This window comes from Dermacentor albipictus, chromosome 10, assembly GCF_038994185.2.
Source record: "Dermacentor albipictus isolate Rhodes 1998 colony chromosome 10, USDA_Dalb.pri_finalv2, whole genome shotgun sequence".
NCBI lineage: Eukaryota > Metazoa > Arthropoda > Arachnida > Ixodida > Ixodidae > Dermacentor > Dermacentor albipictus.
Genome location: NC_091830.1, coordinates 34,156,391 through 34,171,100, shown reverse-complemented (window position 1 = coordinate 34,171,100; position 14,710 = coordinate 34,156,391). Strand labels below are relative to the sequence as shown.

At 42.7% G+C, this 14,710-nt stretch overlaps 1 protein-coding gene across 6 annotated transcripts in view; it reads right to left on the bottom strand.

Moving 5' to 3' along the window:
- Positions 1 to 7,297: 7,297 nt before the first annotated feature.
- Positions 7,298 to 14,710, bottom strand: part of LOC139051095 (TNF receptor-associated factor family protein DDB_G0285149-like) — a 67,293-nt gene continuing 59,880 nt past the window's right edge. For 3 of the 6 annotated variants that reach the window (XM_070528193.1, XM_070528192.1, XM_070528189.1), the window contains 5 exons: positions 14,589 to 14,666; positions 14,409 to 14,501; positions 12,197 to 12,259; positions 11,214 to 11,276; positions 7,298 to 7,644 (listed from right to left, as the gene is read on the bottom strand). In XM_070528193.1, coding sequence (XP_070384294.1) covers positions 7,501 to 7,644; positions 11,214 to 11,276; positions 12,197 to 12,259; positions 14,409 to 14,501; positions 14,589 to 14,666 — 441 coding nt within the window. In that variant the 3' untranslated portion in view covers positions 7,298 to 7,500. The remainder of the gene's footprint in view (positions 7,645 to 11,213; positions 11,277 to 12,196; positions 12,260 to 14,408; positions 14,502 to 14,588; positions 14,667 to 14,710) is intronic. The other 3 variants (XM_070528190.1, XM_070528191.1, XM_070528194.1) reach the window with 3 other exon arrangements.

Sequence of the window (14,710 nt, the reverse complement as noted above, 5' to 3'; positions counted from 1 at the left end):
CCTCCTTTACTAGATGCCCGCCGCGTTGCTCGCTCTCCCATTTTAGCGGCGGTTCCCTTAGTTGAAGTTAGTTCAGCATAAATTCCGTGAGGCGGCGCTCGTTGCCTTTTCAACTTCCAGTGGATGTGGCAGCGGCGGCTGGATGCAGCCGCCGTCGCGTTATATGCGGGGGCGTCTGTTAGCGAGCGTTATCGCGGGCCTCCGAGACGGTGACAGATGCCACGCTAATCTCAGAGGCCGCAGCACGTGATTGCAAGTTGCAGGCATTCGCCATGAGAGGCGCTCGTTGCCTTTATTTTGCGGAGGAGAGAAGAGGGAGAGGGGCCGGAACCGAGCTACCGGACAACGCGGCAGGCATCTAGTACCATAGCATCTGGTGGCGGCACAACAGTAGACAGTTTAAGTTACACGTATGTAGAGGCTTCACGTACGCAAACGTGAAAAGCCTACGTACCTTACGTGCACGCCATCCGAAACGCTTTTAGCTACACGTATAAGCGACGCACGCCAAGAGGGACCCCGTAGCTCCATCTATCGGGAAATATGAACACGGCGGTAGCTAATTCAATCCTGTCGCCGTGTTTCGATGCGAGCCGTATGCGCGCGCGCGGCCCGCTATCGCTTGTTCGTGATCTTACGCAGCTCCCGCGTGAAGCTGTCTACGTGCGCAGGAAACGCACGCAAAGAATTGAATCTCACGTACATCCGTGAGACGCGCGCGCGCCCGCTACGTTCTACGCATGAGCATTGCTCACACGTCGAAGCTCTACGTACGCAAAGCCTCTACGTACGTGTAACTAAAACTGTCTAATATGTCCCTGCGACGCGCCACGCTCAGCAATTGGTTTTTCTATACCGCTGACATCCTGTTTTCGGCGCGCTTTTCAAGCGCGCTTTCTCCCCTTTCTGTTAATGCTATTGGCAGTTGTTGGGACCTTACACCAGTTTGCGGCACGTCTCCATCTCTCTATGTATCGATGTCCGCGCCTAACCTCTTTCTTACCAACTGGCGTCGTTAGGTGGTTCATAGCCGAATACGTAGGGCGCCGTGCTGCTGTTCAGGGGTAACCAGATTTCGAAAGCGACCGTCCGACCAACTTGGGTCACGATGTAGCCCTTGAACAAAAGTATGCGGATCAGGTCTTGCGCGATAAAATCGATTTTTTTTTACACAGCCTCTGAATGGAAATTGAAACTGAGGACTGCAGTCCAAACTTAGCATTGGTAAGTTTTCAGTCTATACGCTCGTAAATTTCAGTTTACGCATGCTAATCGCAAAGAAATTCAGCTTTTCGGTGACCCTGTGGTCCGTTTACTTTTGCTCACGCCTTCTTCTTCACGTACTGCCCACTTTTTGGCAACTCTCTAATCCTTTTATACATTTTCATGCACTTCTACAGCGTGCTTCATTTCTTTTTTCCTACCCGTACCTGGTTTTCTCTTTCCACTCTAGGAGTCTCATAGCCGTTTTATCTCCAGCTGACCCGCCGTGGTTGCTCAGTGGCTATGGTGTTGGGCTGCTGAACACGATGTCGCGGGAGCGAATCCCGGCCACGGCGGCCTTATTTCGATGGGGGCGAAATGCGAAAACACCCGTGAACTTAGATTTAGGTGCACGTTAAAGAACCCCAGGTGGTCGAAATTTCCGGAGTCCTCCACTACGGCGTGCCTCATAATCACAAAGTAATATTGGCACGTAAAACCCCATAATTTCATTTTTAAATTTAATCTCCAGCTGCATGACCTTCACCACTTTTTTGTAATCACAGACACGTTGTAACAAAGACCCTCTTTTTTTTCATGCTCTTTGTGATGTCTACTACTTGTTCTTCCTTGAATTCTACTTCTACTCCTGTTGCTTCCTGTATTGCATCGGTATTTCTCCAATATCTTAACATTAACGTTTATGGTTGCTATCCAGGCTATTTGTTTCTGTTCATCTATTGTCATTTTTTCTAGACGCTCGTAAATTGTTTTGCAGACACAGGTTTAGTTGAGATATGACCGCCAGTTGCCGTATTGCCACATCACCTTTTCATGACACCTATTCTCCCTATTAATTAACACTTCTTTCTGGGCGAGTTGGTACATACTCGACATAAAAATTGTAACAGCGCAAACACATGCAACCACAAAGTATCGAGGACGGGACACAAGCGCTGTGTCTTGTCCTTGATACTTTGTGGTTGCATGTGTTTGCGCTGTTACAATTTTTATGTCCCGCTATTAAGTACTGCAATATTGCGTTGCCCGCACAGAATCAGAATCATCCACCTGCGAATTTATAATTCCTGCTAACATCACGTGGCCCAACTTTCGAAACTCGGCATTATCATTTGCAATACAAACAAACAAATCTTTAATTTTCTGTCTGAAAAACTAACAGTCGATAGGTAAGTTACTAAATAATATCATTTACAAATGAAAGTCACGGTCGCACAGTGCGACACGACGCCGATTTTTGTCTGCTGACTTCGCGCGACAGCTGTCTCTGTGTTCTCGGCGCCCCCTCCCACACTGCACCCACACTAACATTTTGCAGATGGCCCGCCGATGGCCGTGTCAGTGGCGAGTCGGCCGAACAGAGCCGGCGGGGGACAATCGGTTGACTTTGTTGTCACACTGCAACGACGCGATGGTTTAGGGTGAAAAACATGGCGGTGTCTTCGAAGCGACAGCCGACTCTCTTCAAACGTATCAAGCCATCGTCCTGGCCTGTTTCTTGCTATCGTTCTCAAAATATGCTTGTATTTGCTCTCGATTTGAGTCGTGATTCTTGAACAGGAACGTATTAGTGATAAGTGGACGCTGTTTCCGAAATCCTTCTCATGTTCCTGGCCAATTAAGCTGTTCTCCGCCATAGGGCTTTTTTACTTCGAATTATTGTTCTTTCGCTGCTGATTGCCTGTAAGATATTCCGGCGCGTGCAACAAGCAGAGCAAGCTGCCAGTACTCATAGGCCATGCATTACCAATGCCTTCTTGTGTTATTGACAGAGCCACTACTTTCCGCGTTTGCGTACTGATTTGCGAAAATACAATTTCTTTACATCTGGAGGTATACGGCCCCCGATAATTGACTGCTTAAAATTCAGTGACAAGTATGCAGAGCTGGTATGAAGTAATGACGAAATGCTGCGAAACTTACAGATTCGCGCGTGTGATCAGCCCCACGCCCAGAGCAATACGTGAAAAATAACACGTAATTAATTGTAATCAGTTACATTTCTAGGCAACATTGTAAGTTAACAAATACTATCTTTACTCGGCAACGCTCAGTGTAATTCAATCGTTTTTTTGAGAAAACAATGGCACGTAATCAGTTTCATTTCAGGGAAAGCAAGCTCCGACTGGCAACGGAGCTTTTAGCACTTAAACGTCCCTGAAACTAGTGTACAAAGTGATCAAAACATGTACACGCCTACGTGGGTTATCTCCATGCCACAATCTGAGTCCAGCAGCTACGCGTACCTCAAATGAACATGGCAGCCTTGCAAATTTGCGGGCCTAATAAACGTATCTCTCCCTCCCTCCCCCCCCCCCTCCCTCCCTCTCTCTTTCTCTCTCTCTCTCTCTCTATCTATCTATCTATCTATCTATCTATCTATCTATCTATCTATCTATCTATCTATCTATCTATCTATCCGTCTGTCTGTCTCTCACTCCCTGGAAGTGCTTTGAAACGGCCTTCACAGGCGGCAAGAGCTGCTGCTCAGTTTTTCGTCAGTTAGGGCTAATGACTTCTCTGAAATATAATTTGGCCATTAAATACAAATGTTTCCTACTATTTGACATACTTGGCTCATATACACCTACTTTTGCGATAGTAACACTCGAACGGTACTTTCAGGGATGAATAATACGCAGCTTTATATTACATTTTATTTAACATTTGGCCACCTTTTCATGTAACGTGAATGTTTGCCGGCGTCCGCTATAATTAGTAGCTTAAGTCTGTTTTTTTAAAGGGCGCGAAAAGAAAGAACAGCTCAAAGGGGAGACGAATAAAAGCGTTTCTCCTCTTCTCCCTTCTTCAACATATCTTGTCTCATTTTGCACTGTTCAGCAAGATGAACTGTCAACTAGCCCACTTGTGCACCTCACTACAGTTTGTAAGCTTTAGCTCGGGTGCTCCTGTCTAAATGCATGTAAAGGGAGAATTTGTTTTTCTCGGCAACTGCTGCACCAAATTTTAGAAGGTTTCTTCTAGTGACCGCTGGTTTAAAATTTTAATTTATAATGTCACTTTTTTATTAAATTTTGGCCAAAATTGTGAATGTTCAGAAAACGAATGTAACTCACAAAGGAAAAATTATATCACAGTTCTATGAATTCCACCTGATAGTACACCTAAAGCGGACAAAATTGATATGTTACATATGAATCCAAATAGTTAAGTAATATGGAACTTCAGCTTTTGCAGAACCCTTGTACACAATGTAACAAACTCACGTAAGATATAAATTGACATATGGAATTTGTCCGCTTTGAATGATCTATGGGTGCCGTTTACAGAAACACGATATCTGTTCTTGATACAAAGCAATTTTTTTATAAATTTCGTGCGTCTGTGTTTTATGTACCTTTGAATTTTTTCAAAATCCTTTTCACCAAATTCAGGCCCTAAATAGAAACTTCGCTTCCCACAGTCACTACAATTTAACATTGTCTCTCAAATGCAACTAATTTCATTGAAATCGGTCCAGGGGTTATTTCAGAAAAGCGTTCTGGCGGTTCACATATATTTTATTAGGCCGCGTCGGAGTGGAACCTGAGCTAAAGCTTCTTCTGAAGTCTAAATCGGAAACGAACGAAGTGCGCTGGGAGGAGGTCCATCATATGTTGGCTGACAAAATGAAACGGTGCTTTCACAGCTCGATAGCGACGTCCACTTCAGAGGTGGCATCAGGAAATCACCTGTGGCCCCCCTTTCAATTCCCTGGTTTTATGGGAAGCGACCCCCCCCCCCCTCCCTAGCTTCAGCAACAATGAAGCTTTGCGCCTCATATAGCACCCAGACGCGAGCGTCGCGGCATTGAGCAACCATAATCGTGGCAGCAAGGTGTTCGTACGTTACAATACAGCCAGTGTGCACATCGAGCGAGTTTTCAGTGTCGCTGCCAGGTGTCATCATAAGTATAGGGACCGGGTCGACTACAACAATGTGTGAGTCAGCGAGACAAAGACCTGGGAACCGTTCGGACCCATGGCAGGTACAGCGCTCGCTTTGAGCAGCTGCGGGCGACATACCCGCAAAATCGCGCATGCGAAAAGGCCGAAATGAAGGTAAAGAAAATTTGCGAATCCCACGCACATGTGGGATTCGGTAATAAGCGAAGCTTTTTCCTCCCACTTCCGCACCATATTCATCTGGCTGCTGCGTATGGATCCGTATTCCTCACTCAATACACTTTCTGCTCCAATCTTGTCCATTTTACTTCCTCCTCCCCATTAAGCTGCGTCTAGGGCCGACTTTTTCACCCCTTGCCTCTTGTTCTGTCTGTATACTTTCATTCGTATATAGTGTGTATATAAACACATGTGTATATATATGAATGTGTATATAACCACATTCATTGTGGCACTTACCCCCTTTCCGGGGCATTAACAGAAATACTTATACGTCCAGTTGCACATAACAAGCGGTCCACGTCTACTTCGGGACATACTCATTGGCCGAAATTACTCTTTTATTGGCAACACCGCAGCGAGAAGCAGCAGCTTGAAATTCGGTGGAGGAGGAGGCAAAGAAAGCTTCGCTCTAATAGTCACCGTACCATATAAAACGCATATCACCAATTACACGTCCATCATAAGAAAGATTGTCTACCGCAATAGTTTCGCCAATCATTTCCACGGGACGTATGCGCCATCAATTTTTCACCTCACGAGTTGCTACTACAAGCTAAATATTTTGATGAAATGGCTTGCCTAGCTCTGTAAACCCATTACTATCATTGCTCATCTGCCCTGACCCCGAATAAAACTGATGCCGCTTTCAGAGACATCCCACTCCAATTAATCCAGCGTGACCCCAGCCTGAAAATTTAGGAACGCCCCATTCCCATTCACAATCATCTGCTGCGCCAAACTTAATTTCCCTTCCCTGAAAACCCACTATGTCATTGGGCTAGGCATATACAGGGTGTTTCAAAAAACTTTCAAAATTTTTTAAATGTTGCTTACGCCAAATTTTCTAATTTCATTGCTCCACCTAGTCTTTTGCCGTCCTCTATTGCGTTCTCCTTCTCATGGTACCTATTCCGTAACCCTAATGGTCCAACGGTTATCTAACGGGCGCCTTGCATGCATTTTTTGCTCTTGATGTCAGTTCCTTAGGGTATCGTCTGTAGCCGTTTGCTCACTGATCCAAACCGCTATCCTTCTATCTTTTAACGTTATGCCTGGTAATCTTCGTTCCATCACTCCTTGAGCGGTCCTTAACTTGTTCTCAAGCTTCTTTGTAACTCACCAAGTTTCTGCCCCACTTTAAACATAACAAAAATTTTAAATTAAGTTCTGGATTATTCTGCACCAAAACCATGATATACGCTTAAGGGGCACGTCGTAGTGGTGGACTAGGAGCTCATTCTTACAAGCAGAGTTTTTTTAGCACGCAGCCAACGCGTGATACATGGGCGTTTTTACATATCGTCTCCATCAAAACGCGACCGCCGTCGCTGGGACTAGATCCCGCGCTCATGGGCTTAGCATCTGGACGCTAAAGCGACTACGCCCCCACGGCAGGTATAAATAGTTACTGCACGAATTTATCAACCAAGCAATATTTCCATCTTCTTGTACGAGGCTACTCCCCATGGCCATGAATAAATGTTACAGATTGCTTTAATTTTTCTTGGTGTGGAACTGGCTTTTAAACGTTACCACGTTACGGAAAGAACTAAAATAAAACCGAGGGACATATTTTTAGCGATATCAGAAAAGGTAATAAACGATGACACCAAGGACAGCATAGGGGAAATGGCATGTGCTTACTAATTGAAATAAATTATAAATTAATCAAAGTGGGTAAAAACAACTGACCTCTGGTGGAGCGCGAACCCACGTCTTCGTATTAAGCTTGCGATGCTGTCACCAGTTGAGCTACTGCGGTGCCGTTTTCTCAGACTTCCTGGGGTATTTACTAGAACTAAACCGTGGAGTGCTGGCCAGCGCCCAATGTCTTGACCTTCACGTCGGATGAGGAACATCCGTTTTTTTTTTCTTTTTTTTTCTTTTTTGTCGCAGGCACCACGCGTGCGTGACACAAGAACGAAGCACATCACATATCACACTGATGAAGTATTCAGCACTTTTCACAGCACAATTTATTCAGAGAAGAGACAGCTCATGGACATGTTCTTCAATGCTTATGCGGTCATGCAATACAGAAATAATAAAACAGATCGGCCTAATGGGCATTCGTTGTATAAACAAACGAGTGTAACTTCATAGTCACCACACTGGGTGATTACCGTGTCTAAAGTGCAACACCGGCCTCTTATTTTTTCTTTGCTATTTCCACCAAGAGCTTCTGCAGCGGCGTTTCAAGGAGGGCGTGCTTCTCTTCAAGCTCCCGAAGCCTCTTTTCAGTCATCGGATCGTTCTGCATCGTTCTGTTCTGCATCTTTCTGTTCTGCCCAATCTGCAAAAAAATATGCATCGAAAAGTGCAAGTCATCGTAAACTGCTCAGCAGTACAGAAGTTGGGCTCAAGACTCATTTCGCAAGACAGCGCTCTGACCGGAAAGTTCGCATCCTCTGGAGTTCATTTTGTCCCCAAAAACTAACCGTCATCTACTTGCGGGCGCTTTTGTTTCTCTAACGCTGCGCGCCCAGGAGTTAGACGTCACGCATGGCATGTGCGTTGTCAGCGTGACGTAGCATTCTTGACAGGAACGAGGCAAGAGCGTAGTTCCCAAGAGAGGAAAGGCAAGCCAGACAAATCTTCACTATTTTTTTGCGATCAAAGTACACCCCGAACAATGCAACTTGTCTTTATAGCATACTATTTCATGAGTTGATTCTACTCGATTGATGTGAAACCAACAGAGAAAGGAATGAAGGAAAATATCAGGTAAATTGACACTTCATTCTATTCAGGATGTAGGAATGCCAAAGAAAAGCGACGGAGATAAGTCGCTGCTCGTCGTACGTGACTTTTTGTGTGTATGTGACTTCTGACTCCATTTCTTTACAGTTTGTGCAATGCTCTTACATATGACCACTTAACCAAAGGCAATACCATGTCTGACTGGAAGTTGGACGCGTCGCATTCTGTCCATAATTTTGGAGAAATAGGTTCACAATGAAGCTGGTTAAGTGGGTATAATCACTATACAACGTTATACAACTGTTTTCGCAGTTTTAAAGAAAATATACTACATCATACACAAAGTTTACATTTCAAGAAAAATAGAGAAATATTAGTGGCAGGCCAAATAAAGAGGCGAATCTCATTTTTTTTTATTTTCAATTTTACTCGAGTATAGTAGTCGGTTGGACCACCATGCTGAGTGAGTGAAATATTTTACCATGTCTATAATTCTGTAAATTAAAGGACACGTTATGGGTAATGCTTAGGCAAACTCAATACTTTAGGGGTTAATTGGGCACTTTGGACCAAATCACGTATTTCAGAGCTCCGAAGCTTTAGGAGAGAGTTTTACGAGTGATATGAAAATTAGCCCGTGGTGATGGCACAACTACAAGATCCACTAAAATCAAATCTGCCGCGAGTGGGGGAATGCTATTGCCAATTTCTGTTCAGCTTTATGTGCGTGTAGACAGCTTCTGCCCAAACTTTTACCTCTAATGTCTTTTTTTTTTCAATGTATTCCGCCATGTTTGGTAATAAGGTGGAAGTTACAAACATTTATGAACAGTCCGTCGCAGTTCATGACTAAAGGGGCTACTCCATGTGTTTTAGGTCTCTCGCATGTGCGCTCTTACAGAAAGCCATTCATTCAAGTATTCCATCACAATGACTGAAGTGCTTTCCGCAACACTAGTAAGAACTTATAGAGCAATCGATATAATAGCGAGGATATGTGCGAAAGTATTATGGTAAACAGTACATGCCTCTACATCCTAACAGAGAGTATATTACGTCAAACCACAGGTGGTTTGCAATCGAAAGTTTACTTTGTGACAGAATGAATTGCGACACAAAGAATGGGCAGTTGGGACCGCTAGATGAATAAGCATAACAGTGTGACATCAAGAAATTAGAATGCACAGAAAGTCGTCACCTGAAGCTGGGTCTGTAATTACTCATTTCGTTTTTGTCGTCACTTTTGTAAAGTACCGCGACCTTGGCCTTCTCCATACGCCGAGGGAACAGACCTGTGCTTAAAACAAGGTTATATATATGGATCAAACAAGGTCCTCGCAATTGGCGAGAACGGTGAACTTCTGCACGTGTTCCCGAACTATATTAAGTACTTGCGGGGGGGAGCTTGCCACGCCAGGTTTGGCGCTAACTCGATCGCCTAATACCGGCAACACTGGAGAGCCGTCGCGCGATCACCTCAACCTTGATTCTTTGTTCCAAACTGATGTCATCTATCTTGATTTCTCCAAAGCATTCGACCGTGTTGCACATCAACGTCTTATGTACAAACTTTCATTTTCTTCAGAACATGTTTGTATAATAATAATATTTGGGGTTTTACGTGCCAAAACCACTTTCTGATTATGAGGCACGCCGTAGTGGAGGACTCCGGAAATTTTGACCACCTGGGGTTCTTTAACGTGCACCTAAATCTAAGCACACGGGTGTTTTCGCATTTCGCCCCCATCGAAATGCGGCCGCCGTGGCCGGGATTCGATCCCGCGACCTCGTGCTCAGCAGCCCAACACCATAGCCACTGAGCAACCACGGCGGGTATGTTTGTATAATTAGCCGAGCTAGAGACGTGATAGAAATGTTCCCAAGTATATTCGCTTGTTCTTGCAGTGTTGTCTGAGTGCCTGAAGGTGTATTTTTAGGCCATACAGGATATATTTAAATGATTGGCTCTCGCATGTGCGCTCTTACAGAAAGCGATTGATTCATGTATTCCATCACAATGACAGAAATGCTTTCCGAAACACTAGTAAGAATTTATAGAGCAATCAATATAATAGCAAGGATATGTGCGAAAGTATTATGGTAAACAGTACACGCCTTTACATCCTAACAGAGAGTATATTACGTCGTCAGTAATATCTGTGCGGTAGTACTCAACTGTCTCCTGTTGAGAAAGAAGCGTGTGCGTGCGTGTGCGTATGCGCGTGTGTGCGGGTGGTTGTGCGGGCGCGTTTGTTTATTTGTGTGTGTTCAGCAAACTAGCAGAACATTCCTTGAAGTTAAGAGGAAGCTTTAGCTCGGGCCCAACTCCGACGCGGCCTATTCAAATACATGTAAAACGCAAAAACGATTTTATGAAATAACCCCTGGATCGATTTTGATGAAATTCGTCGCATTTGAAAGAAAAGGTAAATTCTAGTGACTGTTGGAAGCGGAATTTCGATTTAGGGCTTGAATTTTCTTAAAACGATTTTCAAATATTTGACCGTTTGAAAAAAATAGAAGCACGAAGTTTACAAATTCATAGGTCTGCAAAAAGAATTGATATCGCGGGTCTGTATACGGCATCCATTAGATCATTCAAAGCGGACAAATTCAATATGTCATTTTACATCTTACATGAATTTGTTACGTTGGTTACAACGGTTTTGCAAAAGTTGTATTTCCCTATAATTAAATTTTTTTATATTCATGTGTAACATATCAATTTTGTCCGCTTTGGATGTACTACTAGATGCAATTCACAGAATTGTATTATCATTTTTATTGGTTGAGTTACAGAGTTGTAAACTTCATAGTTTCGTTTTTTGAAAATTTTCGATTTTCGCCAATGTTTATTAAAAAATTGACAACCTAACTCAAAAATTCGAAACCAACAGTCACTAGATTTTAAGTTGTTCTTTTAAATGCAACGAACCTCGTCAAATTTAGTGCAGTGGTTGCCGAAAAAAACGAATTCTCCTTTTATATGTAATTAGATAGGAGCACTCGAGCAAAAGCTTCCTCTTAAATTGCTTCATTAAACTTTATAATCTCTGAGCCATGACGAAAGCGTGTAATTGTTCACTTTGCTTAGATTCCAGCACCGTCAAAATTATTAAATTAGCAATGAAAATGTGGATATTATTATTTAATATAACTTACCTGGTTTACTTCCTCGTTCTTTGAAATCATCTTTCTGAGCCCCTCATTTTCCAATCTGAGTTCCTGCGCCATAGTAATGATGTATAAATGTTCACTTCTCCACCTAATAGGAAAACAAATATTGATAGCTACTGTGCTACAATGATAATACGTGTAATCACATCATAGTACAAATATTAGGAAATTGATTTTTCTTTTCTTTAATGATCATATATCCTATGTACAACGCATCAACCCCTCACTCGATACCCCACTCCCCATATATACTGATTACCTACAACTCACCGCTTTCATTCGTGTTTTAACCATTAAAGTAGTTTTTATCTGAGCTAGTGGATTTATACCTAAGGCGATTAAAAGGTAAACAAAAACCCGGGGCACTTCGCCGACCAAATAAAGATTTAAAAGAAAAGAAGACGTTTCGGCTCGCACACGGGAGCCTTGTTCACAGGTAAGATAAACAAAGGTGCTCGAGCAGCTCGCTTAAATGGTCTTGAACACGTGACGCAGGCAGCGCGCGTACACTGACGGCAGAATGCCATCGCTTCGAATTTTCCTCGAGCAAGCATTTCTGCTTTAATCCGCTTTATTCCTATCACTCTAGTATTGCATACTCCTTCACCTCACAAAACGAACTTTGTCGAAGCTGCTTTACTTTTTTCTCCCAGAACTGAAACAACGCTTTTTCACAACTGCAGATGATTTTTACCATAAATATTGCTATTGCCGAACGGTTTTTTTTTATTGAGTATATTGAACTTTTACCTGCAAACAAAAAAAATGTTTTTTTTTCATTTATTCTTTGCCATTTAACAAAGGGCATTCTATTGTATTTCATAGCTCTATAATATGGAAAATCTGCTGAACAAACAACCATAAGGTTTTTGTACATTGCAGAAACAAGTATCCAAGTGCGGCAAAGTCATATCAGCATAAGTGCATTGGCACAATCAATGCGCAAATATCGGACAAGGATATATTACCCTAAAGGCTTTCTCTGTCTCAGAAGTCCTCCTCCGTAGCTCATCATACCCTGCTCTTGCATCCTGCGTCAACGTAATTGAGTATAAGTATTCCTTGCGCCCCCATACATAGGCATAAAATTCATGCATCTCTAATTACAGCGCCCATATTATTGCAACAAATATGTTTTAAGAAAATTGTATTCTTTTTCACCAGGTATTACATTACCTACATACAATTCTCCATTTTCCTACCTTAATAATTTGCTTTGTTTTACAATGGAAAGAGGTCACTCAAGTAAAGTTAAAGTTCTCACTGAACACATGAAACACTTTGCAATAAGCAATTCGATACTCTCTGGAATATACAAGTCACAAGAAGACAACAAAAGCAGGTGTCTTAATAATACATATGGCCGTTGCCTACACAAGACCCGTCAATAGCGACAAAACTATTCATTCCAGTTTCCAACTTTAGTATATAATATTACCCGCCGTGGTTGCTCAATGGCTATGGTGTTCAGTTGCTGAGCACAAGGTCGCGGGATCGAATCCCGGCCGCGGCGGCCGCATTTAGATGGCGGCGAAATGCGAAAACACCAGTCTACTTAGATTTAGATGCGCGATAAAGAACCCAAGGTGGTCGAAATTTCTGGAGTCCTCCACTACGGCATGCCTCATAATCAGAAAGTTGTTTTGGCACGTTAAGCAACATAAAAAAGTATATAATCATCTGTATTGCCAGAATATATGCCTTTATATGAAACGAAAACACCCACGCACGTATACATATCTTGAAGCCAAAGCATACACAGTAAATATCTTATTGCTTTTTCTAATATAGGTATTGTATGTTGCTGTCTTTCTATTCTCAATATATGTTGCAAAGTGCTACAGAATTTGTCAGGTTACTTAGATTTTTCTCCATGTACGATAGGCAAAGAAATTTGGCATTTTCAAATTGATGACCAGCTTTCGGGCTGTCTGAACGAAACGGAATTGCCTTTAAAGCAGACAAGCAGCCGTCAATTTGGCTACGTTGCAAAACCAACTATTACGCTTTGTTTTATTGTACTACTAAATCGCGTAATGGCGCAATAGGTTTCTAGATAATGTCGTTTGTAGTGAAAAAGAATTACGAGCCCTTCTACGAATATGTATTTCAGGGGGCACACGTATGTTTTTGTCGGTGGTAATAGGGGCTTGGTTTCCCTCATCTTGAACATCCCCATTCTTGAATGGCAAAATTGTGTCGTATGTCGGGAAAACAATCTTTCTGTGAGAAGCAATGTTTATAAACAAGGTCTTTTGTGACAGGTGATTGCATATATACAGTAACCTAAGGTAACTTCTTTTTGAGCTGTTTCGATGATGCTTGGTGAAGCCATTGTAGCTCATGAACACGTAGGACACAAAGAACATAAACTGAGAGACCGCTGGCGCGACACAGCAAGAATGATCTATTAGAGTCCCGTAGAAGCCCGGCAGAAAGAATACAAGAAAATATGCATGCGTAGATGTTATCACAACAAAAGAAAAACAACGAAAAATCACTAGCTCACAATATAACACACAGAAGTATCGCGGACGCAATCTGTCTTTTCTCCTGGCATAAAAAGAGTCCAAGAGTTTGCTTGCTTGTGTGCACATACGGAAATGCAGAACAAAATCGAAATACTGGTTGTTGTGACAATTCCGTTGGGAGTTATCAAATGCCTGATTTTTGCTTTTCAACGGGGTGCTTGACGAGCGCTTTGAAATAGCGGACCACAAGGCACCACATTCTACAGTGGCCTTACGAAGCATGCAGGGAAAGCAACACGAAAATATGTTATTCAACATGCTTTATTTCTCTTCCCCATGCCCTGCAATTTCTTGCCATTTATGTTGTTTTTGGTATCTCTATGACGTATCTTTTCGTTGTGTATCTACGCATGTATTTTTACGTACTCATGCCAAAGCAGTAGAGACTAACAGTAGCCTAAAGTACACATTATTAGCTCGCACTGTCACTCTCTTAACAGGTACTTCAGTCGGCACTTAGTGATCAGAATGATAACATAGTCCTTAACGACGGCATCTGTTATCGCAGGTGTAGTTCGAGCTCGCTGTCGTGTACAATCAAATTTTCCTAGCCTGAAGGACAATAATGTTAGCTATTGAACAAAAGAGCGCCCCAAGGTTTGTAACTTTTTAAGATTATGTAAGCTCAAAAAATCCATTCTTCCCATACCAAGAACTTTTCTTCAAGATCCAGAAATCGGTCGATGAATGACGTCACTTGTTTGCACGAGGCAGTATGTTTTTCCATCTCCTTGTTGGTAGCCTGAGAAACAAGCAGAAGTACGATCCTTTCTTATATTATTTGTTTCAGTCATATCATACTGTACTGAATATAAATGCAGAGCAGTACCTGAAAATTGCATCCCAGTCGATAGTAAGGACACTTCACGGGTTTCAAGGGGCAAACAGCCAAGTGCTCATCCCGCAGCTTGAACAGGAAAAGCTTCTGCTAGTGGTAATGCTCACCACACA